We start from the raw sequence: 26,372 nt of genomic DNA on the forward strand, positions 1-26,372 counted from the left end.
GCAGCCAGTAGACTAGAATTGCAGACCTTTGGCTCAGCAGCAATCAGACATCTGACCTTCAAACTAGACCCTCTTAAGTAATGAGGTGTAGGCAGCTGACATCCTGGAGCCCTGGCAGCTGCAGTGAGGCAGCAGCCCCAGACTTTACTTTCTGCTGGCTTTGGCTACATCCTACTCTTCTGCAAAGCCCAGGGCTCAATAGTTACTTGTTGGAAGAATCGAGGGTAGAGAGATCAGACAATGTAAAGTGGGGCTGTGAAAGTAAAGTGAGAAAAAATTGGCCCTGCAGCACAATACCCAGCTACTTTGGAAGAATGGTGGGTTCTCTCTTCGAGCACAGGGTGAGAACCAGGACTGCCATCTCTCCTATCAGCTTGTGCAAGGCCAAGTGCGGGTACTGCGAGTGTGATGTTATGTGTGTTCCAGGGCCTGTTCCCTGCCTCACACCATCAACCTGGACTGAGAGGAGGGGGGAGGGGTGTGTGTTCCTGTGTGTGTGTATGGGTCTATGTGTGTATATGTTTGTGTGTCTTTGTGTGTGTCTCTGTCTTTGTGTGTGTGTATATCTTTATGTGTGTCTATGTTGGTGTGTGTCTGTGTCAGTGTGCATCTGTGTGTGTCTGCGTGCATCTGTGTCTGTGTGCAACTGTGTGTGTCCATGTGTGCATTTGTGTCTGCCTGTGTCTTTGTGTGTATCTGTCTTTGTGGGTGCATCTGTGCTTATATCTGTGTTTATGTCTGTGTGTTTGTATCTGTGTACCTGTGTGTAACTGTGTCTGTGTGTGTACTTGTGTGTCTGTGTGTGCATCTGTGTTTGTGTCTGTGTGCATCTGTTTGTGTGTGTCTCTGTGTATGTGCATCTGTGTTTGTGTATGGGTGTGTGTGCGAGTCTGTGTGTGTGTGTCTGTGTCGAGTGGAGTGGATGCTGTGCAGACAAGGTGGAGTGGGGATGCCAGAGGAATATCCTGGGCCATCGATATGGTTCCCAAAGAGCTGGGTGTGCTACTCCTGTGATTCTGAGAAGGGGATGCCTCTTGGCTCACAGAATTAGAAGAAGGATGGGAAAAGAAACTTCTAGCTGGAAGAAAATATTTGGATATGGAATCTGGATTTTTTTCAAGAGGTTAGGTAAGAGAAAAAAAGTTCTCCTTGCCTATTTTTAGAAGCATCTAAACTGACTGGGCTCTTCACCTGGGGCGTCATCATGTACCTCCTCTGCTGTGGCTGAGGGCAGCGTCCTCCAGCGTGTCCACAGGGATGGTTGCTAGTGGCTGCACCCCACCTCCCCAGGACGCAGATCACATTGGTCTGGGCCAGTGTCCCCTGACCCTGGGGGATTCTCACAGGCAGCCAAGTTCGAGGAGAAGAATTGTAGTGGAGAGTCTGGTTGTCCCTCCTAGGGCCACACAGACCAGGTTGTAAAATAAAAGCCGGAAAGGACATTCCTGGAATAATTTCTTTGTTTATAAAGGGATAGATTCATGGAAATGTGGGTGCTGCTGGATGTTCTTCTTTCCCTCTTGTGAACATGCAGCTTCTCTTTGGCTGGAAGTATAGATCGAGCCCCAGCTGGGGGATTTCGGACATCCTTACCCTTGTTCATGTCATCCTCCTCCCTGTTTTTAAGAACAGATTCTTCTTTTTAAATCTCAAGATGAGGGGCCAGGCACAGTGATTCACACCTGTAATTCCAACACTTTGGGAGGCCGAGGTGGGTGGATCACCTGAGGTTGAGGGTTCAAGACCAGCCTGACCAACATGGAGAAACCCTGTCTCTACTAAAAATACAAAAAATTAGCCAGGCATGGTGACACATGCCTGTAATCCCAGCTACTTGGGAGGCTGAGGCAGGAGAATCACTTGAACCCAGGAGGCAGAGGTTGCAGTGAGCTGAGATCGTGCCATTGCACTCCAGCCTGGGCAACAAAAGTGAAATTCTGTCTCAAAACAAAACAAACCAAAATCTCAAGATGAGAGTAGCTTGAGTGGTCATATCGGTTGCTAAGAACGAAGCTGTGAGCAGCAGACCCCTCCTCTTTTCAGCTGCAAGACTCGAAAGCAGCTCTGGGTGCATCTTCCTCCCCACAGGCCACAAGGAACAGAATCTGGAAGAGGGAAAGATTCATTCAACTGGCTTTCTTCCAGAGCAGAGTGGGATGCAGGGATGAGGAAAGCAGATGCGTGGGATATGGGATGTGTTCAGGTGACCGATGGTACTGTCGGTCCTCTCGGGGTAGAGAGTAAAGGCTGAGACTGCTCCGAGGCTCTCTGCGTCCCCTCCAGGCTGCTGGGGAGCAGCTGAGTGCTTGTGGCCTCTGTGGCCTATGGCCCAGCAGGGTAGGGTGGGTCCATGGAATGGAAGGACCTGAAAGGCCTTGGGTCCAGGATGGAAGTGAGCAAGTCCGCGGTGGGCGTTTGTTCGTACTGGTCTCTACCGCCCACCAGCCACCCTATGATAATTTTCCAGGCCTGAGAGACCAAGTGAAAGCTCCTTCTCAGGAGGCTCTCCACCCACTCATGGACACTTGGTTTAGTCCACATTTTTGGATGATTCTTTTGCATTGAACGTAGCTCCCAAAGGAGATGGGGGCTCTGTTTGACAGCTTCCTGGGGTGCAGTGTGGACTGGCTCTGCGCTGGGCCCACGGCCAGCCACGTCTTGGCGAGACCATCAGGATGACGTAACCGTGGTTGGGTTTGGATGCTGGACAGTCCTGGGCTTCATGCCTGTCTGCCCTGCCAGCTGTGAGCCTGGGGGCCTCGCCCTTGTCAGGCCTCTGTTCTTCTCTAATATGCGTGCCATCACCTGTAGAGTGTAGAAATTTCTGGACATAGGTGGGATGAGGAGTGCACATGTGCAGCGCTGTGCTGGACACTGAGGGTCCAGGTGGCAGCTCCTGCTGCTGCTGCCCATCCATTGCTCGTGTTGTGGCCCTACATGCCATCTTAGCATACTGTGTGTTAGTAGGGAAGGACCTAGGGAGACTGTCACACGGGGAGACCACAGAGGGATACAACACTTCAAAACTTCAGCGGTCTCTTCTAGAAGGTCTAACTTCCAAGCATCAGCCTGAGAACCTGGCGGTCCCGTTCTTTCCCTGGGGGTGCACAGGGCAGAGGAGCCACTGGCATCTCCCATGATGGTGAGTGTGATTCTTTATCCTTCTCCCCCTAGGGATTTACTGCTGTGGCTTGCTCAGCGCCCGGAAGAGTGACTGCACCGGCCTCCCACTGTCCATGCTGACCAACCCAGCCACCCCTCCGGCCCGGGGCCAGTACCAAATCAAGATGAAGGGGAACATGTCCTTGATCTGCTGGTACAACAAAGGACACTTCCGCTTCCTGACCAACGCCTACTCCCCAGTGCAGCAAGGTGAGCACTGGCCCGCCATCAGCAAAGCAGGGCATGGGGTGATTGGATGAGCTTGGGCAAGCCCAGCAGCTGCGGTGGCCGTGGAGTCCACTGTGGGCTGTGCTGCTCTGGGCTGAGACTACCCTCGGTTGTTCCCCCGAATGTGGGGCCATGCTCCTAACTGTGGCAGCTGCAGGAAGCAGTAGGTAAGCAGTGAGGAAAGAGCTCCCTGTTCGATGTAAGCTGTTGAGCAGTGCCAGGCTGAAGGGGTTTGCAGGTGACTCAGGCAGCCCCTGGAAGCCCCCAGGTTGTACACGGGGTGTGATAATGGGCTGCATTTGAATGGCATTTCACTTTATCACCTGGGATTCTGTGAAAAATCTGTTCTGATGGGAGGGAGAAATCCACCGTTATTATCTTTCAATGTCTTCCTTAGATGTTAATCAGGTGCGCTGTCTGGTTCATCAGCTGTTCCCTGATTTCTTCATTGATTTTATTCAGGATTTAAAATTCCATTTATAACAAAGGGAATTACTTAGCAAGGAGTCTATGCTTACAGTAACAGCAGAGTGAAATCATCACTAAGCCATTGAAAAGAACATTGACAGGACAAAGGGGCCCTTCACAAAAGCATTCCCGGCGGTGCAGTGCGTGGGGGCAGCGTCCCCTGCCTTCACATGGAGGCTTTCCTCAAGACAAATGACGGTGAATAGAAAAAGGCCTCTTTCCCCTTCACTTGTCAAGGAACACTGCCAAGAAGCCTAGGTGTTTGTGTGTGTATTTGTACTCTTACATGTATGTGTGTGTGGTGTGTAAACTTGCCTGGCATGTTGTGTGTGGTGTATATGTGTGGTGTGGAGTGTGTAGTGATATGTATGTGTGGTATGGTGGGTGTGGTATGTGTGGGTATATGTTGGTGTAGTGTGGTGTGTTGTGTGCGGTGTGGGGCATATATGTATGTTTGTGTGATATGTGTGTTATGTGTATATGTGTGGTGAGTGTGTATGTGATATGTATTTGTGATTGTGTGATATGTATGTATATGTTGGTGTGTTGTGTGCGGTGTGGAGTATGTGATATGTATGTGTGTGTGGTGTGTGTGTATATGGTGTGGAGCGTGTATGTGATATGTATTTGTGGTATGGTGGGTGTGCCGTGTGTCAGTATATGTTGGTGTGGTGTGGTGTGTTGGGTGCAGTGTGGAGCATGTGATATGTATGTTTGTGTGATGTGTGGTGTGTGTGTATATGTTTGCATGGTGTGGAGTGTGTATGTGATATGTATTTGTGATATGGTGTGTGTGATATGTATGTATATATTGGTGTGTTGTGTGCATTGTGGAGTATATGATGTGTATGTTTGTGTGATATGGCATGTGTGGTGTGTGTGTATATGTGTGTACGGTGTGGAGTGTATATGTGATATGTATTTGTGGTGTGGTGTGTGTGTATATGTTAGTGATGTGCTGTGGTGTGGAGTGTGTATGTGATATGGTATGTGTGGTACGGTGGGTGTGGTATATGTATATGTTTATGTTATGTGTGTGGTGTAGAGTATGTGTGTTACATGTATGTTTGTGCGATATGGGGTGTGTGATGTGTAAGTTGCATGTGGTCTGTATGTTGGTGTGGTGCAGTGTGTATAGATGTGCATGTCTGTTTTATGAGTGTGGTGTGTGTGGTGTGCATGTGTTGTGTGTGTGTTGTATGTATTTCTGTAGTACAGTTTGTCCGTCCATGTTTAATGTATGTTGTTAGTTTTTTCCCATCTTTCCCCTCCTGCCAGCTTAAGTTGAATCACACCTCAGTGGAGATTGCCATTGAGGGACCCCAGCAGATGGGCGTCAATACTCGGTTTGGGTGTGGAGGGCTGCAGGGAGCTGTGCTCTTGAGTGCTGTGTCCGGGATCAGTTGAAGAAAGGCTTGCGCCAGGCATGGTGGCACCCACCTGTAGTCCCAGCTACTTAAGGGGCTGTGGCAGGATATTGCTTGAGCTCAGGAGTTCAAGGCCAGCCTGGGCAATATAGCAAGATCCTCATCTATTAAAAAAAAAGAAGGAGGAAGAAGAAGAAAGAGGAAGAGAAAGTAGAGGAAGAAGAATGGAGATGAAGAAGATACAGAAAGGCTTGGAATTGGCCTTGCAAGCTGAAGGCTGGAGTTTGAGTTGGACTTCCAGACCCCAGCGGTTAGGGTCTTGGTGCAGGACGAGGGAATTTCCAGGGAACATATTAGAGATTCAGGGGCAGAAACTGCTTCCCACCAAATTATTTTGTTTATTTATTTATTTTGGGAACAGCATATTGCTCTGTCATCCAGGCTGGAGTGCCGTGGTACTATCATAGCTCATTGCAGTCTCGAATTCCTGAGCACAAGCAAACCTCCCACCTCAGCCTCCCAAGTAGCTGGGACTACAGGTGCATACCACTGCACCCGGCTAATTTTTTTTTTGTAAAGACAGACTCTCACTATGTTGCCCAGGCTGGTCTCAAACTCCTGGCCTCAAGCGATCCTCTAGCTTCAGCCTCCCAAAGTGCTGGGTTTACAGGCATGAGCCACAGTGCCCAGCCCCACCAACTTACTTTAAGTCATGGCCTCTGAAAAGGTATCTCAAGGCAGGACATCACGTTCATCTGAGCTTAGTGAAAGGAGATAATGAAGAGAAAAGAATGCATCTTAAATCCTGGGAAGGATTTAAGATGACAAATGTTAAAAGCCTAGTTTTAAGGGTTGGTGCTCCTAAAGCAGACACCAAAGGGACATGTAAGGAGGATATTGATGAAGGAATTGATTTTTAAATCGTTGAAAATCTGTTCATGTTTAATGTCGTCACAATTTCTGAATCCAAAGTACTCTATTTTACATCATAAAGTTCAGAATTCTAGTGTTTCTGAAGAAGTCCCAAGGAGTGGCTGGGCATACTGGCTTAAGCCTGCAATCCCAGCACTTTGAGAGGCTGAGGCAGGCAGATCATCTGAGGTTGGGAGTTTGAGACCAGCCTGACCAACATGGTGAAATCCCATCTCTACTAAAAATACAAGGTTAGGTGGGCTTGGTGGCGCATACCTGTAATCCCAGGTACTCAGAAGGTTGAGGCAGAAGAAATTGCTTGAACCCGGGAGGTGGAGGTTGTGGTGAGCCGAGATCACACTATTGCACTCCTGCCTGGGCAACAAGAGCAAAACTCCACCTCAAAAAAAAAGAAAAAGAAAAAAAAAGAATCCGAGGGGTATGATCAAGCATCACTGCAGCCTCTCTCCCCACCTCCAGGGCCCTGGTCCCCTCCCCCAGTACCTCTACAAAGCACTCCCAGGGAAGTTCACACTTGCTCAATGAGCACTTCAGGTGGGTGCTTGAGGTGGGCACAGACATGGGTGCAGCTGGAATGAGCAGGAACCTGCCCAGAGGAAGGTCAGGTCCTTAGCTGCTTCTCCCGAGGAAATCTGTTTTGTGGTTCACATCTTAAGAGTTCTTTTTCTCGTGAAGAGAGATCATTTTCTGCACCTAGTATTCCTTCCCTTTGGATGTGCCATAATTTCTTCAGCCAGTGCCCCTATTAATGATCCATTTTTTTCCAAGATGGAGTCTCACTCTGTCACCCAGGCTGGAGTGCAGGGGCACAATTCTTGGCTCACTGCATCCTCTGCCTTCCAGGTTCAAGGGATTCTCCTGCCTCAGCCTCCTGAGTAGCTGGGACTATAGGCATGCACCACCATGCCTGGCTAATTTTTGTATTTTTTTGGTAGAAACAGGGTTTCACCATATTGGACAGGCGTGTCTCCAACTCCTGACCTCGTGATCCTCCCTCCTTGGCCTCCGGAAGTGCTGGGATTACAAGCGTGAGCCACCACGCCTGACCAGTGATCCACTTTTTCACAGTGTTAATACATAAACACTGGGCACATCTTTGATCATTTCCTCAGGATAAATCCAAACGCAGAAGTGCAGGCTCGAAGGGTGGGACCAGTGGAAAGGTTTCTGGTGATGCGTCGCCACAGGCTGAACTTCTGCACCATTGCAGTGGGCACAGGAGACCGGTGTGCCTCCAGCTTTACCAACACTATTCTTTTCATTTTTTATTTGTCATTCTGACAGGCGAAGTTGCCCCCAGATTTGAAATATCAATCGCTATGACTGTGGAAGGGCGCATGTCTATCCGTGTTGTTGATGGCTGTGACTGTGGGAGAGGTCACACGTCTCTCCATGTGTGGATGGGCCAGTTTTGAGTAGTTTATGTTCCTTACAGTTTTTCTTTTGAGATGTTTGTTATGTTCTCATTAACTTGAAGTTTTCTGCCTACAGCACGTTGTTTTCTATATTTCATTTCCTTTTGTTTTTATTTATGATTCGTATTTTGTAACGTAAAAAAGTTTTCATTTCTCCAAAGGTGGGTATATTGATGGCTTCTCTGATATCTTCTCTGCTCTCATGTTTTAGGTCTCTCTTCTGTCCCAAGACCAGATAAGTTTAGTTCACCTGCCTGTTTTATGGTGCAATTTCGTGCTCTTTATCATAATCCACTTCCAATTTGTTCTGATGTGTGGCATCAAGTGGGCCTCTCTTATTTTGTTGTTGTTGTTAAGTGGGCAGGGTGGGTTGACCCAGCAGCTACACCTCTGTGCCTAAACCATTTATTGAATAATTCATCTTTTCCCTATTTATTTTAAGTCTCACTCAGGTCCAGGCACAATGGCTCACACCTATAATCCCAGCTACTCAGGAGCATGAGGCAGGAGGATCGCTTGAACCCAGGAGGCGGAGGTTGCAGTGAGCTGAGACTGTGCCATTGCACTGCAGCCTGGGCAACAGAGCAAGACTGTTTCAAAAGAGAATGTGTGCGTGTGCGTGTGCGTGTGCGTGTGCATGTGTGTAAATCTCAGATGATAAACTGAAACACTGTAAATTCTGAAGACTGCTTCTCAGCTCTGTTACATTCTGTTCTATTATGACCATATATACTTTCCTTGAAGCTGAGCAGCATTTCCAATTTTAGGAAATACATAATGAAGTATGAACATTTTAGGAATTGATTTATTGATTTTTACTCCAGATTCTAAGGACACATGAAACTTTTTGTCATAGAGTGTGAGTATATGCACAGGCTTTTCAGAAGTGTAAACTCAGGCTGGTGCAATGGCTCACACCTATAATCCCAGCACTCTGGGAGGCCAACGTGGAGGATCACTTGATTCCAGGAGTTTGAGTCCAGTCTGGCAATGTGGCAGAACCCCATCTTTACAAAAAATGGCCTCCCCCCAAAAAATTAGCTGAGCATGGTGTAGCTATAGTAGTCCCAGCTACTGAGGGGTTGAGGGCCACTGAGGCAGGAGGATTGCTTGAGCGTAGGAGGTAGAGGCTTCAGTGAGCCGAGATCATGACACTGTACTTCAGTCTGAGCAACAGAGCGAGACTTTGTCTCAAGAAAAAAAAATTTTAATGCTGTCATATGTCAAAGGATATTCCCATTGTGAGCCAAACCCTTTTGCTTTTCTTGGAACCCCACCTTGGGTCTGTCATATTCATCCTGTAGTCTGCCCATTTAGGATTCAGATTCACTAAGACTAATAAGAATGGAGAATATCTGCATATGAAAATGAATCAGGTCTTGATTCATTCACTTACATTTGCAGAATGGTAGCAGGAGTGTCCGTGAAGCCACTAGCAGCCAAGGAAGGTGTTAGAACAGCTGTTAGAATGGGAAGACAGGCCCATGTCGATCTTGGGCGTCACAGAGACAGATGTGGAGAAGATAGACGTGTGCAGATTCCCACAGAGCTCTCAATACAGCGTCCACCACGAGCCTGGACATGACATGCACGGCTTTCTCAGTGATTAACGCAGCCAAGACAGTAACTACAGATTTCTTCTTGCTAATATTGCCAACGTTAGCAATCAGAAGACGTCACAGGATGGCTGCCTTACCTTTTTCAGCTGGGGTAGTCTCAGAATCCAAAATATCATGGGGAGAGGAGAGTAATCTGGTTTATAAACTGGGGAAATGTTCAAAGAGAGGAGGATGCAGGTCTGGTGTGGAAACAGCTCCATTTCAAGCTGAAACCCCCATGTCAAATTTACAGTTATGAAAAAGGTTGGGAAAGAAATGAAGAGTTAAAGAAGGTCTCCCATGGCGAGGTAGATTGGGACAGTGGCAGTCCAGGAGCCTCTGCCCTTGTTGAAACGCTGGAAACGGCCAGTAGCTCTGGGGATGGGCTGTGGGAAACCCCGAGATCTTCACAGAGCAGCCCTGACTCACTGGAGACACTAATGACTGAGTGGGCATCCTGAAGTTCCAGGAGAAGAACTGACGGGATTTCTGTTTCTTTAAAGGGATGGTCTTACCTGCTCACATTTGGGTGGAACCCTAAAGGGGCCAGAGCCTCCTGAGACCCAGGGAAGGTTTTCATTGGAGGTCAGGCAAATCAGAACATAGCTGGAGATGGGAAGCCTCCATGGGCCATGTGCTGGGACCCCAAGTGTGAAACAGGGCTCCTCCTACTCAGTCTTGGAGGCAGGGGTGGCTGAGATAAAGGACCAGGGACAGGAACCCTCAGGAGGGACGTTGGAGAGACTGCGGTCCTTGGGGCACTACAGGCCCACACACCCTCCCTCGGCCTGGCGAGCTGCACCCTGGAGAACACCTGTGCCCTGCAGGCCCCCAACAGCTGAACTTCTCTCAGGAGGAGGGCTCCATAAGCAAGTGAAGGCACCCACAGTCTTCGGGCCAGGAGGAAGGCCCCAGTATGTATGTTGGGGGAGGGCAGGGGGGACACCGTGGTTTTCTGGCCCTTGGAGAACTTTAGGGAATGCGTTGCCTGGGCCCCTCTCTGGTCCTGCATCTCTAGGGCAGGCCTTGGCAGCTAAATTTCCCACAAGCTGTCCAGTGTTTCTTCCATGTGAAATGCTACTATTTCTGAGGAAAGAAGGAAAGAGCCTGGCTCAGTCTATATAAGCAGATCTGGGCGACCCTGGTGTCAGCCACAGTCCCTCACTGAGAGTTGTGGAGGTGGGAGGTGGCTGGCCTCAGACGAAGCTCCCTTGGGCCTGCAAAGGACATGCCCGTTTCACTTTGACCTTGTCCATTTCAGTATTATTGAAATTTCCCAATCCTGTGAGTTAATCCCTTAAAAAATACAGAAAAATGGCACTGTGCCCAAATCCCTTGCTGCAGTAAGGGAAGGTCAGTTTGAGGAAACATAAGTAGACTCCAGCCATGCTTGAATGGCCGTGGATACTTGGAAGAACGTGTCCTACCCCTCTTCGGTGTTGTCTGTGGTGGGTGGAACATGAGACAGGCCGGGGAGGAAGCCAGAATGGCCAGCGGGGGCTGGGCAGTGGAGCCGGGAGGGCTCATGGTCTCTTTGCTTCCCAGGCTCTGCTAGTGAGATTTTTTAATCTTGCCATGACCTTCGCGGTGCCCCTGGATACATTCCCAGTTGTACTTAGTAGAGGAAAAGGTATTTGAGGGTGTAGGGCCCCTGAAGTTCTAGGAGGCACAAAAGGATGGAGCCTAGGGGATGGGAGGATTGAAAAGGGCAGCTTCCTCTTTCTTCTGAGCCCCTAATTCCTTTTGGCTGAGCGTGGAGGCTCACACTTGTAATCCCAGAGTTTTGGGAGGCCCAGGCAGAGGACCACTTGAGGGCAGGAGTTTGAGAGTAGCCTAGGCAACATGGGGAGACCTAGGCAACATGGTGAGTTTCTATTTAAAAAATTGTTGTAATTAGCCAGGCGTGGTGGCATGCACCTGTGGTCCCAGCTACTCAGGTGGCTGAGGTGGGAGTATCGCTTGAGCTCAGGAGTTTGAGGCTGCAGTGAGCTGTGATCATGATACCACACACTTCAGCCTGAGTGACAGAGCAAGACCTCATACCCCCCCAAAAAAGGGTAATAATTCCATGCTTTGCTTTTTTATGTTGTATTTTTTAATTTATCTTGAGATTTTATTTTTACTTTTTTGGTTTATTTATTTATTTATTTACTTTGAGACGGAGTTTCACTCTTGTTACCCAGGCTGGAGTGCAATGGCGCAATCTCGGCTCACTGCACCCTCCACCTCCTGGGTTCAGGCAATTCTTCTGCCTCAGCCTCCTGAGTAGCTGGGATTACAGGCACGCGCCACAGTGCCCAGCTAATTTTTTTTGTATTTTTAGTAGAGACAGGGTTTCACCATGTTGACCAGGATGGTCTCGATCTCTTGACCTCGTGATCCACCCACCTCGGCCTCCCAAAGTGCTGGGATTACAGGCTTGAGCCATCGTGCCCGGCTGATTTATTTATTTTTTAAACATTTTATTTATTTATTTTTATTTTTGAGTTTTGCTCCTGTTTCCAGGCTGGAGCACAATGGCAGTGATCTCAGCAAACTGCAACCTCTGCCTTCCAGGTTCAAGTGATTCTTCTGCCTCAGTCTTCTGAGTAGCTGGAATTACAGGCGCCTGCCTCCATGCCTAGCTAATTTTTGTGTTTTTAGTAGAGACGAAGTTTTGCCACATTGGCCAGGCTAGTCTCCAATTTCTGACCTCAGGTGATCCGCCCTCGGCCTTCCAAAGTGCTAGGATTACAGGCGTGAGCTACTGCACCCAGCCACCTTGGGAGGGGCGTAGAGCAAGCAGGGAAGCTGGAGGGGCTGGTAGGTGCCTGTCCACTCTGAGGCCTCCTTTTGCTTTTTTAAATTGACAAACAGTAATTGCCCATTTTCATGGGGCACATAGTGATATTTCTATACAATGTATGGTGATCAGATCAGGGTAATTAGCATATCCATCATCTCAAACACGTACCGGGAGATTTGTTAAAGGATACAAGATCACAGCCTAGATAGGAGGAGTGAGATCCAGTGCTCTATGCAGGGTGGATGACTGGAGTTGCCAGCATGCTTTTGCTGTGATGAACATAGGTGGAAAGGGCTCTAGGTTGCTTCCTGACCTCAGCCACCACCTCTTCCCAGCATCCCTCAGCCAGTCTGGCAGAAGTGGGTGGAGGGAAGAGTGAGTCCTGTCCCTGTTTTCACTTTTTCAAGGCCCAGTTGGGTGCAGCACCCTGCTCTGTGCTGCTTAGAGTCCCTTCAGACCTGCCAGGGTCCTGCACCCCTGTGAAGCCCCTGTGACCTGGGGCACTGTGTCTGGGCTGGGACTTACCAACGCACTCACCTGACTCTGATGTTTTCCTCGACTCCTCTGAAGCATCTGGTGGTTGGTGCTAATTGTACTTATTCACTCTCCCTCCCCTCCCCTCCTCTTCCTTTTCTTCCTCCTCTGCTCATTATTAAGTTGAGGATAACTAAGCTGAATGAAGATAGACACATTTAAAAACTGGCATTTGGAGGAGGTGTCCTTATCTTGTCTCTCATCTTCAGGAGTCATCATCAAGAGGAAGAGTGGGGAGATCCCATGCCCCTTGGCCGTGGAGGCGTTTGCCGCTCATCTGAGCTACATCTGCAGATATGATGACAAATACAGCAAGTAAGTGGACGGGCACCTCCACCACAGAAGGGATCGGGTAGTTGAGCCATCATGGAATAGGTGTATTGGCAGATGATCACTAGTTTCCCCAGTGAAGAACTGCAGGACGGGCTGGGAGCGGTGGCTCAAGCCGGTAATCCCAGCACTTTGGGAGGCCAAGGCGGGTGGATCATGAGGTCAAGAGATCGAGACCATCCTGGTCAACATGGTGAAACCCCGTCTCTACTAAAAATACAAAAAATTAGCTGGGCATGGTGGTACATGCCTGTAATCCCAGCTGCTCAGGAGGCTGAGGCAGGAGAATCGCCTGAACCCAGGAAGCGGAGGTTGCAGTGAGCCGAGATCGCGCTATTGCACTCCAGCCTGGGTAATAAGAGCGAAACTCCATCTCAAAAAAGAAAAAGAAAAAGAACTGCAGGACGAAGACCCTGGGAGGTAAGATCCTGCCCTCAGCCTGGACTTTGGGCCTCACCCATGCACACCTGGCCATACCTGGAAGTCCTCTACCCAGGTACTCTATGCCCCCCACTCTCCCAATGCTGGGTTCACGTTCCCTGTGCCCCGAGGCGCCCTTCCCTTTGCTTACCTGAACCCAGCTGTCCCTCGGCAGCAAGCTCAGACCCCAGCCCTTAGCGTCGCTTGTCCCGTTCCCCTGTCCTGGATTGCTGTCTTCCTCTCCCACCCTCCTAACACACTAGGCATTAGCATGGGCACTTTTACCCTGAGTCACATGTGTTCTAGCACCGGTGACTTAATTTTCTCAAATATGGATGCCTGTTTACATCACCAGGTATGGTCTCATGTTAAATATACACAAAGTATGCATAGTTTACACACAGCATAGACAAGATCCAGGAGATGTGGACGTCTAGACCCCACGATGCCACCCCAGTCTCGTGCCGTAATAACCACTGTGATGGGAACTCAAAATGACTGCTGGTGAACCTGAGACTACTAAATCACTGGAATTGAGCCTTACCACTTAGAACAGGATTGGACTAACTCAAAATTGGATAGAGACTGAACCCTCTTTGAGGGTAACCTACATTTCCTGGCCTTTTCCTGATGAAGAGGGAAAAACAAGGACCTGGTTCTCTCTGGAAAACTCAGCCTGTGTGAAATGTAGCCCCACTCCTTAGAGATCCATCGAACAAGTCTTTATTGAACACCTACTGTGTGCTCGGCACCCTGCTAAATTCCATGAGGTTGTTACAAAGACACTGGCACTTAGTTCACTGAGCACCTATGCACCAGCACCTTGGTGCATTCTATGAGGTTGTTCTAAAGCAGCTGGCATTTGCGGAGTAGATGTCTGTGGTGCCAGCTATGTGCTGGGCACTTCAGTTGTATTGAGATATCGAGGATACGGATCCTCCCATGCTTTATAGTCAGGGTGCAGAGGCAAACTCAGAAATGGAGAAGACAGTGCAGTAAGTCCTGAGGCTGGTGCTTCCGAGAAGGCCAGTGTCCTCAGGGTCTGGGTGGGCTTCCCAGAGGGGCGACCTCTGTACCTTCATCGGCAGGGATGGCAAAGATACACTCAGGAACAGGGGAATCCCTTGCAGGGGCCTGGAGCTGAGGAAGAGCTTGGCCTTGGGGGAGCATCCGCTGCACAGCACATACACAACACAGCCTGTGAGGGGCATTCAGCAAGCAGGGAAGCTGGAGGGGCTGGAGGCGTCTGTCACTCTAGGGCTACACACCACCCCAGCACACCTGGCACCTGGGATTCAGGGTCTCCTCCAGCAATCCTGATGTTTTTACTTCCTTGGTCTTAAATGAAGTTCACTGTGACAAAGCCCCCAGCTAGAGCTCACCTAACATCCCAAGCCTGGCTCCTGCCCCCGCAGCCCTCCTGCCTCTTGTCGGGGGGTGAGCCTGCAGCATCTCATGGGCCAGGGGGTGAGCCCACAGCATCTCATGGGCCAGGGGGTGAGCCTGTAGCATCTCATGTGCCAGGGGTTGAGCCTGCAGCATCTCATGGGCCAGGGAGGCCTTTGGGATGCATTTGCTGAGTGCCACGAAGCATCGTGTCATCTGTTGTTACTCCCTGTGTCCTTAGGTATTTCATCTCTCATAAACCAAACAAGACCTGGCAGCAGGTGTTCTGGTTTGCCATCAGCATCGCCATCAACAATGCCTACATCCTGTACAAAATGTCAGATGCCTACCACGTGAAGAGGTACAGCCGGGCGCAGTTTGGGGAGAGACTCGTCAGAGAGCTGCTGGGCTTGGAGGATGCCTCTCCAACCCACTGATGCTGGGAGGGCAGGACTTGGTCAGGGGAGGGGTGAGAGGAGGAGAGCCTGCCATTCAGATCTGCCCATCAGAGACCCGGAGACGCCCTGCTGCGTGGCTTGCTGCCTGGGAGGGATGTGCAGGGCCTCTGGAGGGACAGGATGGACTGGGTCAGAGGACGGTTGCTGTCCTCGTTTGCATTCCAAGAAAAGCATGTCCTCCCTCGGAAAAGAGTGCCCCCGGTGTGGTGAGCACCTGCACCTGTGTTCTCAAGGGCAGATTCTCTCATGACATCCGTGGAGCTTGCGAGGTCACATGGACTGGCGATTGTCCCCTGTGATAGGATGAGCTGGAGCATGCTCTAAGAGATATGCCTGCTTCCTGAAGATCTACAGTAACCTTGGACATGGTTCAAGTCCGTGGCTTGAAGGAAGCAAAGACACCCTGCATGGTTACAACGGTTCGGGTATGGGGGAAGGCCGGAGGGTTTTCCAGCATTTTCCTCATGCGAGCACCTTTGAATGAGTCTCTTAGAAGACATACATCCTGGGTGTGCAGGAGTGAGATGGGGAGTGGGTGCCCATTCTGAAAGATGAGGCATTCCTGCTCATTTCCTCTGCTGAGCTGGTGGGCAGGGGCGAAAGGGAAATGCCAAAAAATTGCAGTGAAAGGTGATGCTATTTTTTATTTTTTAAAATATCTTCAGGTTATTTTCTTACTGTTGCTTCAGATCTAATGTAAAAGGCAGACGTTCCCTCCTTTCCACCCCCCACACTGACCCCGGCCCCAGTCACGGTTCCTTGCATGATCACAGTTCTGTTCTGGCCTGTGGCAGGGCCGGGAAGGGCCACTGGCTTCCAGAACAGATGTGGTTGCTCCTCACGAGGCCCACAGGGAGCCCGTGGGCCCTAAGCTTTATCGCACATGTCATCACTGGCAGAATTACTTGTCTGTTGCTGAAACACACAGCTGACTTCTCTACGACGGCCATTTGCTCATTGTCTTTCCTCCGTGTGTAGCGGGTGACCCTGGCAGCGTTTGCCTTCTCAGAGTGGCCCCTCAGAACAGTAGGGCCGGCCTTGGAAAAACCCCAACACAGGACCGTGTTGGCAACCCTGGTCAGATGTGATTTGACACCATGAGGGCCGGAGGTGGCTGCTCGCCACAGGACTGGAAAGGCTGCGTGCCCAGCACTGGCAGTGAGCTCACAGGTCCCCCCGGCTGATCTGGGCTCTTTCGCAACCCAGGTTTATGCATCTCCAGGGAGGCCTCGGCACCAGAGTGGTCGGCGGGTCTGACAGTCCTCACAGACCAGAAACGGAATTTCTGGGATGACTCGGTCCCCCTTCAACCCAGTTTATGTAACCACCTCATTTTTTACAAACGCAGAATCTATTCTACTCAGGCTTTGGGACTCTGTCCTTGTCCTCACTCAGTTATCGCGAGTATTGCTGTCCGCATGCTCCAGGCCCCACGTCGTTCCTGTGCTCTATGTCACGGTGACTCCCCTGCCCTGTGGTTGGAATTCAATGCCACGGATTGCAGGCCACGGATGCAGGCCAAATTCTAGATCGTGTTTCCAAACACCCTTGCCGTGCCCTAATTGGAGTGAAAGCACTTTTGCCACATGGAGAAATATATTTTTAATTTGTGATGCTTTTCTACAAGGTCCACTCTTTCTGAGTTTAACGTGTTTCCACCACTTAAGGAGACGCTAATGAAAGCCGATGAAGTTTCTTTTCTGTCCAAACAAGTAAAATAAAAATAAAGGTCTATTTAGATGTTGATTCTCTGTTAATACGTGAATTCCCTTAGCCCACGGAACAGGCCGGGCACGGTGGCTCACGCCTGTAATCCCAGCACTTTTGGAGGCTGAGGCAGGTGGGTCACTTGAGTCCAGGAGTTTGAGACAGCATTGGCAACACGGCGAAACCCCATTTCTACAAACAAATACAAGAATTAGTCAGACTTAGGGGCACATGCCTATAGTCCCAGCTACTCGGGAGGCTGAAATGGGAGGCTCTCTTGAGCCTGGGAGGTGGAGTTTGCAGTGAGCTGAGACTGTGCCGCTGCACTCCGGCCTGAGTGACAGAGCCAGATCCTGTACCAGGAAAAAAAAACAAGGTCAAGGAACAAAAATACTGGCTACTCTTTTTAAGACTTGACTTCTGTGTTATGTAATCTGGTGTATATGATACTAACTATTCTTGGTGTCTCAAACCACTGGGCAGTTGATGGAAGAAACTTTGTTGCACTTCGGCTAATAGAAATATGTGTTGATGCTGCAGTTGTATGAGTGCCTTTGTCTTTGAGGTGCCTGTTTCATTGAGGACACTAGCAGGCCTGTCTTCCAGCCTGGTGGGTTTTCCTCTTCTAGTTTATGTCATGTGTCGTTCCAAATGAGCAGGAAGAGATGCTGCCCTGATAGGCAGTGGGTGGCGTTGCATTCCCAAGTAATTACAGAATAATTGCACCATTTTAGCGCTGTTTCTAAAATGGCAGCCACCCGCTGTCTGATACATGATGGGAAAAAACAGCTGAGCCACTCCTCCTCTCTGGAGGAATAGAGTTGATTGAGGAATGGAGTTGTCCTTCTCCATCCAGGAGGACAAAATGGCATGTAGGACAGATTGAGAGAATGTCCAGGGACCTGAACCTTGCCTGAGTGATGCGGTTTTTGGAGTGACTCGTTGAAATGCATCTGGTTCCAGTGTCTCCCTGGGTGCAGCAGCCCTCAGGTTGACCCTTGCTTGGCTTATTCAGTAGCTGGCCATCCCTGGGGATCAGGAAAGAGCATGGTAAGCGGTCTTATGACAAAGGGAGCCAGCATGGCCCTGACAGAGCGTATGAGGCTGGCAAGCACCACTGCACATCCTGGCTAGCGAGACCCCTTTCAACTCAGATCCAGCCACGATGCCAGGCCATCCCCTGTGGGATGTCTTTGCTACAGGGTCTGGGAGAGAAAGATGGAGTAGTGAGCTTCTCAGCCTTATGCAAGACAAAACACCCACAAAAAACTTCCAAGCTTTTCCAAAGAGAATCTGCATTTCCCTGCAGCTCACAGGAAATTGAACCTGCGCTGAGTGAGCGTCACAGGGTTTACGAGACGTTCCCGTTACGGCAGTTGGGTTTAGAGTCAGGTGAGGTCATTCTTGGGCGAATTTAACTTAAGTGAGTGAATGTTGGTTTCTGTTTGGTGCCTTCTTGATCAGGTTTCATATTCAACTTGCATTGCCTTTGCCCACGCTCTGCTCCCTAAAGAGCCTCGATTTTGAGCAACGCCTGCCTGTGGTCCGTGGGACATCATACTAGGGTCATCTTTCAAAACTCAGGCGAGTCATATGGAAAAGCCTTGGTGTCTGGGTCATTCTGAGCAAAGGCATTCAGTTTACCGACTACATCAGATGAGGCCTGGCCACCAAAATTGAGTTAATTCTGCAGCAGGCAAGAGGCAAGATCGCAGACCCCCAGGACAGACCCTGGAAGGTTCTCAATCCTTCCCATGTGGTCTGTGTGTCACCTTCCTCCCCCAGGACCCAGGCTCAGCCTCCAACAGTGAGGGGTGTCACCAAGCATCTGGCTGGGAGGAAGCTGGGCAGACCTGGGAGGGCCTTGGGGGCTTGCAACTCCGCAAGCCCCACATATTCTCCTACAGTCTGCATTCGCGGCAAAAAACATTTCCCCACTGACCGGGGATGGGGGCGAGAACAAGTCAGTGACATACTGATGGGGGAGAAAGGCAACCTTGGGTGTGGTACTTACCTCCCTGATCTATCTCCTGCACCCACCTGGCTGACTACACTGATCCTGGGTGCTGTGTTTGAAGGGTGTGACAGCGGTGGCTAACAGGCAGGCATCCTTCCAGGTGGCTTGGGGTGGCCCCTCTGCCCCAAAGCCTTACTCCTCACAGGGATCCCTGTGGATTAGGCATGGACTGTCACCACGCCCAGGTGGAAAAGTGCAATGGCTCACCCAGGTAAGCAGGCCCAGGTTTGTCTGATACAGGAGGCTGCGTCCTGACTGCTGTGGGCACTGGCTGTCTCGATGCTTCATAGGGATGGGGGATTTTATCCCTGACTTACATGATGCCTTTCTAGGGTATTTGCTCCTTTCCATATCCAGTCCTGTCTGCCGATCCAAATGCTGCAAACAATCATTATGGGCTCCAGGACATCACCCTCCACTGGGTCCTTTCCTTGTCCAAGATGGAGGCGGGGGTTTTGGAGCTCAACGACTACTGAAGCTGAAGTCCACTTGGGGGAGCCACCGTCTTGGGGGCATTGGACAGGGTGAGCCCTTGGCCACGCCAGACCCTGAGCCAGAAGACCGCCCGGCTCACAGCATGGGGAGAGTGGGATGGGGTGGGGAGTGCATTCAGCTCTGGGGGCTCATCAGAATGTCCTGGAATCTAGGCCAGAGGCACTGCACTCTAAAATGCCCCGATTCCTCGTGTCTTCACCTATACGCCATCTTCATGGTCCGGGTCCCTCTTCCCTAAGCAAGGGCTTGCCAAGCCTTGGATGTGGGAGCCTGAGCCTTGTGTAGTGGGAGAACTCACGGAAAGAAGCCTCCAGCAGTTCACAAGGCAGTGGCCCGGGAAAGTACCCCCAGCACCCTCGCCACTGGTGGCCTCTGCGGCCTGCTTTGGAAAACAGTTCTGTCAGTAAGGAAATCTCTCCTGTTATGGCTCTGTGTCCATCAGTGCGGGCGTGGCTGTCTGTCCAGATACCTTCCATCCTTATCAGGAATGTGACCAAGCTTCTCACTCCATTACTTAATCCCTTTTTTCCTGTGGCTTCTGTGTGTCTCATCTTCGAGATTATTTCTCAGCCTTCTTTGCATGTATGTCATTTTCTCCCAATAAGAAATAGAGTATCAGGTACCAAAGTGGCAGGTAGAGCTGTTGCCATAAGGTAGCCCCAGCGAGTGAGCATGCGTCCGTTGCCCTCTGGCCGAGCAGCTTGCTGCTTCTGGGCCATCTGTGTGTCCCTCCCTCCCAGGGGTGCCATCTGCACTCCAGTTCTCCAGCAGCCCAGGCACATTCTCCTGGCTCTGACCTCTGCCTGGTGGTGGCCGGGCAGCCTCTCTTGAGTGCAAGGTGGTGGTGCTGGAGTTGATGGTGGCTGTATGTGAATTCAGTTTCTTCTCTGCGTTCCATTGGAATGAGGCACCGTTGCCCTTCGGTGTTTACCCACGTTCGGTGTATACCCTCTTCTTAACCAGGAGACACCCGCGGGAGGTTTGGTTGTGCGCACCATCTTCACTAGCTACTCTATGAGCAGATACCATTCTTTTTTCCTTAGTTGCCTGGAAGCGATGTATGTGCTTTTGTGCATGTATTTGGAGATGAGAACAGAAAGGGTGGGGAACCTTGGCTTGTGGGAAAGACCTAGGAAGGCGATGGAGGAGTGTGTACAGCTTAGCTCGAGGGTGAAGCCTCTGGCTCCCTCAGGTGGGAGGGGCATTTTGTGGCAAAGGAATTTCAGTGAGGAATGAAGGAGTGAAAGGAGGCTGAGTCCACCAGAGAAACCGGCCTCCGCCCTCCCCTCCCCAAGGGTCCCCAGCTCTTGGTGCATCTCACTAGTCTTTCATTCATCCTTCTGCCATCTTCACCAAAGCCTCGCTGGACTAAAGAGTGATGGTTAAAGCGCATGAAGGGTTTCTGTTCCGGCAGGTCAGGGCTCCCTATATGGAGAGTTTGCTGAGTGTTCAGAATTGCCCTGGGAACTGAGAACCATCGGTCCCCCTTTTGTGATGGGAAAGTCATGCTCCGAGGGCCGTGGGGACTCGAAAGAGGGTGGAGCCAGGTTGAACTGCTCCAGGGCTGACGTTCTCAGCCACTGCGGCTCCTGAACTGCTACAGCCAGGCGTTGTGCTAAGAGCTGGGCGCACGTTGCCCCAGTGTGGTCTGTGCCCTTGAGTGTGGTCTGTGCTCCAGTGTGGTCTGTGCCTTGAAGCCCGTGGGGGGCACAGAGCAGGCTGATTCTCCACCAAAGGAAGGCTCTAGCCAGGGGCTGAGACCCAGTGTGAGGGAGGTGGCAGTCAGCATTGCTGCTGACCCAGCAGCCCCCATTCCTCCCACCTTGCCTGGCAGGCATCACGTGCACCTGGCTCAGCACATCCCTGAAAACAAGAGTCTGAGCCCCTCGAGAGGCTGCAGTCACACTGCATCTGACCAGGACTTGCCAATTCACAGCTTGCCCAAGAGCCAGGTGTGTGTGTGTGTGTGTGTGTGTGTGTGTGTGTGTCTAGGGAGCACACCCCAAACATGAGCAGGAACAGTGTTCCCAGCTATCCAGGAGGTCATGCCAAAAGGAAGGTTCTAGCTTATTCCTTTCACTTCCATAGTGGCTTACACTCGCTTCTCTTTTCTCCAGGTAAGCATGGTGCCCACCTCCTCCTTCGGCCTGACGGTCCTCCTCCTCCAGCCTGATGGTCCATGTGAGGGATCCTTGTTCCCCAGCTCACCTCTCAGGTCCCACCCTCCTCCACTAAGAAACAGACACAATTTTGGCAAAAGTTGTAGTAGGAAAAGAAGCAATCATTGGGCAGATGAGAATTTTTCACTTTTTATCGGTTCTTTCTCTAGACTTTGCTGTCTTTTTTAAACTTCTCCTAGCTTCCCCCTTAGCGCTTCCTCCCAGTGGGTAGACCACAGAAGGAGCAGGGGCTGGAAACAGGGGACGCCATCCCTGTTATTTCAGTAGATTAGACAGATGGGCCCAGAACGACTGTATACATCGTTCAGTGTAAATTGATGATCTGGAGTTGCAGGATTGTTGGGGTAATTTCGGTCACTTTACTCCATCTAAATGTAATGCCATAGGATAGGGTGGCTTTTTAGGTTCATCACCTTATCCACATCAGGAGAAGTACAGTGTCCACTTAATAAATACACACACACACACACACACACGATGAAACACAGAGTCTACTGCATGATGAGCCTCTGCTAGGTCCTTAGCAATCAAACCGCATGTCCAGTCCTGGCCCCCATAATACAAGACACATGGGTCAGTGTAGGAAGGCAGAGATGGTGGGTCCACACAGAAACCCGGTGATGAGGAGCGGACCGCAGGCCTGGAGTGATGAGCTGGTGAAGCAGTGCTCCAGGAGGGGACCTGCCACTCACAGGGCTGTCCTGGCCACCCTTAGGATACAGCCAGACTTGATCGAGTGGCTCCCAGGGACTGGGAGTGAATAGGGACTGCGGGGTGCATATCCCGGGAGGCAGCCTTCAGCTCAGTGGGGAAAGCAGTTTCCAACCTTAACGCTACCCAACACTAGCATAGGGCACCTCAGAAAGGAGGGGCCCCTCTGCCTTTCTTCAGTGTCTCCCACCAGAGGCAGCCGGTTCTTGCAGGAAGCTCTGGGGCCGGGGGGTGGGGGATGCTGGTTCTCAGGGGGCAGGGGTGACCCTACTGGGGTCAGTGGGCTGGCAATGCTGATCTTCGCTAAGAAGAGTTGAAAAGAGCCAGAAAGCTAAGCCCTGGATCCTGGGCCCCTGGGCAGATGCTTAATTGGGAGGAAGAAGGAACCAAAATCATGAAAGCAACTGGCTTTCTTGTGGGAGGCCCTCCCCCTTCAAGACCTTCCCCTTCCTCAAAAGCAGAGTCACATTCACTCCTAGTTCAGGATCGCCACCATTCATGATGAGGAAATCCTTGTCAAAGAATCTGGAGAGACTGATTTCACTGTGAGAATTTTGTTGCCACCAGTACATTACCTGTTTCATCTTGTTTCCCCTTTTCCAGTTGCACCCCCATTTGGTGACACAAAGCATGTCATTCTGTGAAGATTTTGAATTTATGCCAAGGCATGATTGCAATATATTTTTACAAATTTTGTATAACAGGAGCTGAATTCTGTGTTCTCAAATGTGAAGTATGGCCAAAAAAAAAAAAAAAAAAAAAAAGATTTAGTTCAGGCATCTTGTCATGTGGTTCTTACTTCTTCGACCAAGTTTGTTTACAGTCACTACCTTTGAAATTCAGTCAGATACATTCTGTTTGCTTCTCTCTGGTGGTTTTCCTTTGTGGGCGGCTAAGGAAGGAGGAAGGCTACGGGACAGGAAGCTCATCAAAGCATGATGGGGTCTGTTGCTGGAAATGAATAGCAAGGGAGGTCGGCCAGGCCTGGGAAACCCACTTCCGGGCTCTCTGGGAGATGAAGAGGGAAAGACAGGGAAGAGGGGGTCTCCAGGAGGCTCAGGCATCTGATAACACCTTAGCTTCCTCAACCCTGCCCCCCATCCTGGGAGAAGTCAAGGGAATCCCCACAGGGTTCTTCCTCCTCTCCCCTCCCATCTTCCCTCCACCGTCAGACTGTATGGTGCAGCCTGTACCTCCCTTGGCCTCCACCATTCTCCTCCCACTCCTCAAAAGGTTCCAGAATCTGGGGTGAGCGCTGCTGTCAGAAGCTGGGACAGGAGGAAGCAGTGTTCCAGAGCACTGCTGAGTGCAGAGTGCCAAGGCCACAGGAGAGCTGCGACCGCCCGCTGGTGACTGTGGACGTTCACCATGTCCTCGGCTCTGCCAGCTAATGCCCACCCAGTCAGATGCTTTCATGATTGCAGTTCAAAATGAAAACAAAAGGACATGATGTTGGCTTTAGCGGTATTATCCTGAGGGTCACACACGGGCATTGTTTTCCTTAACGCAGAAGATCTCCATATAAAATGACATGATGGGTCCTACTTTCCAGGGCTTTTGTTTTTTTTGTTTTTTTTTTAGCATATCATTATAGGAGTATAAAATGATTTTGAGGGTTGAGCATAGTGGATCACAGCTATAATCCCAGCACTTTGGGAGGCCAAGGCAGGAGGACTGCTTGAGGCCAGGTGCTTGAGACATACTGAGAACCCATATCCACAAAAAAGAGTAGATTTTAAGAAGCTTGTGCTTCTCCATCTAACATAGGAATTCAAGTGTTTTTACAGCACATTAAAACAAACGTTATGCCTTGTCTTTCTATAAGTCAAAAATAATTTTCACTCAAAATTTTAATATCAAATCTTTGCAGATCTTTTAGTAAGCACTAAATTTACCTTGCTTTTGTTGTGTTTATCCCTGATGTAATCATTTATTTTATAAAAATCAGTGCCTTCCCTTCACTACTATCCTTTATGTGTCTTCCCCTCATTCTCTTTTCCACATATCATGGCCTCTGACTCTGTCCTTTGGAAATATCTCTTCCTTCTCTTTCTCCCTTCCTCCTCTTCCTCCCTCTCTTCTTCTCTTCCCCTCCTCCCCTCCCCCACATTCCTTTGCTGAGCACAGGATAATTAGTGTCCCCAGACGTCCCGCTCTGGATGCCCATCCCCCAGTCCATCACCTGGCATACAGGTTCTCCAGCCTCAGGGTTCCCACAGTACACAGGGACCTTCCCGTCTCAACAGTAGTAGGGAGAGGATGTAACCTTTTGTATCCAAGACATTTTGAGTGTAGAGACACCCAGAAAGAGGAAAAACTTCAAGAAGGAGACAAAAGACCCTTTATAGATGAATGGGATGATGGGATTTAGTTTACTGATCCCTGTGGTCCAGCCTTCCCTGCTACATTGACTGAATGCTGATCATATCTCCCAGTGATGGTGGGGTGCAGTGGCTCATGCCTATAATCTCAGCACTTTGGGAAGCCAAGACAAGAGGATCACTTGGGGCCAGGAGTTCCAGACCAGCCTAGGAAACACAGTAAGACTCTGTCTCTTTAAAAAAACAAAACAAAACAAAACAAAAAAAAAGAATTAAAAAAATTAGCTGGGCTGGATGGTGTGGCTCACATCTGTAATCTCAGCACTTTGGGAGCCTGCAGTGGGTGGAATGCCCGAGGTCAGGAGTTCGAGACCAGCCTGGCCAACATGGCAAAACCCTGTCTCTACTAAATATACAAAAATTAGCTGGGCATGGTAGTACATGCCTGTAATCACAGCTACTTGGGAGGCTGAGGCAAGAGAATCACTTGCACCCAGGAGACAAAGGTTGCAGTGAGCCAAGATCACACAACTGCACTCCAGCATGGGTGACAGCAAGACTCCATCTCAAAAAAAAAAAAAAAAAAAACTAGCTGGGCATAGTGGCATGCACCTGTAGTCCCAGTTACTTGGAAGGCTGAGGCAGAGAATCATTCAAGCCTAGAAATTCAAGGCTGCAGTAAGCTGTGATTGTACAACTCCACTTCAGCTTGGGTGACAGAACAAGACTCTATCTGCTTAAAAAAAACAAAAACAAACAAAACATCTCCCAGTGGTGTGGGCCTTTGGGGGCACACACAGGAACACATAGAAAAACAGCTGTATTCCAGTTTGAGCAGAAGAACAGTACAGGGCAAGTGGACTAGGTCACTCATTTAAAAAAACTTTCATTGAGGTCTTCTAAATCAGTAGGCACTATGCTAAACACTAAGGGTGTAAGCAAGGACAGTCTTTGCCATCAAGGGCTGTCAAATAGTGGGAGAGACACAAACACAGTATCTCATGTGGCCAGAATAATAATAGTATGTACATATCAAGGAATTATGGCCATATTTTCTCAACCACAAATGGGGACACATGAATTGTGTTCTGTCACTGGGGCAGAATATTTTTAAAGAGATTGCTATGGGAGACTGACATGACCAGAGAGAGGTCAGGTGTGGATGTTATTCTACAAAATGAATAGACTCATTTTTGGGAACAAACCCATGTGACACCAGCTGATTTAGGGCCAAAAAGTTCAGGGATTTGTCATTGGGAGGATCTTGGTTGGGCTAATAGATATGAGCCTGAAAATTCTTCCCTAGTTCAACCACCATGATGGTACAAGGCAAGAGAATGTGAAGTTTATATATATAAAATAATTCTGGTTCCAATTACTGGAGGCTGGAGCAAGAGGATCACTCTAGCCCAGGTGGTCAAGGCTGCAGTGAGCTATGGTCACGACACTGCACTCCTGCCTGGATAAGACACAGTGAGACCCTGCCTCTAAAAATTAAAAATTAAAAAAGAAATCTGCATAAAGAAACAGTAACCAGTCTGGAGGGAGAAGGCTTCCTGAAGAAGCCAAAGGTAACTGGCCACGAGGTTTTTCTGTGCCAAGCCTTTCCCAGTCAGGCTGTGCAGATTCACCCTCTCTGCTCCCCTGTCACTCTCTGCCCAGTCCTGGGAACTAGAAAAAGATGAAGAGATGTCCTCCAAGTGGCTCCCACACAAGTTGCCCCAGCACTTAGCAGCAGTCTGACCTTATGCGGCCTGAGTGAGGCCCGATGCTGGCAGTGGCTCTGTTCACTCTCACCATCCAGCAAGGCAAAACGTAGAGAGACCAAGAGAGGGGAGTCCAACCCCAAAACGGAGA

The 26,372-nt window shown here is 49.9% G+C and overlaps 1 protein-coding gene across 2 annotated transcripts in view; it reads left to right on the top strand.

The window, feature by feature from the left end:
- PGBD5 (piggyBac transposable element derived 5) overlaps positions 1-21,439 on the top strand; it is a 97,415-nt gene extending 75,976 nt beyond the window's left edge. Inside the window, exons 5-8 of one of the 2 annotated variants that reach the window (XM_078356669.1) lie at positions 3,175-3,372; positions 12,700-12,805; positions 14,868-14,987; positions 21,421-21,439. In XM_078356669.1, the coding sequence (XP_078212795.1) occupies positions 3,175-3,372; positions 12,700-12,805; positions 14,868-14,987; positions 21,421-21,424 (428 nt within the window). In that variant the 3' untranslated portion in view covers positions 21,425-21,439. Of the gene's footprint in view, positions 1-3,174; positions 3,373-12,699; positions 12,806-14,867; positions 16,829-21,420 lie in introns of those variants that run through there. The other variant, XM_035281091.3, reaches the window with a different exon arrangement.
- The last annotated feature ends 4,933 nt before the right edge of the window (positions 21,440-26,372 follow it).

The sequence above is a fragment of the Callithrix jacchus genome, chromosome 19, assembly GCF_049354715.1.
Source record: "Callithrix jacchus isolate 240 chromosome 19, calJac240_pri, whole genome shotgun sequence".
Taxonomy (NCBI): Eukaryota; Metazoa; Chordata; class Mammalia; order Primates; family Cebidae; genus Callithrix; species Callithrix jacchus.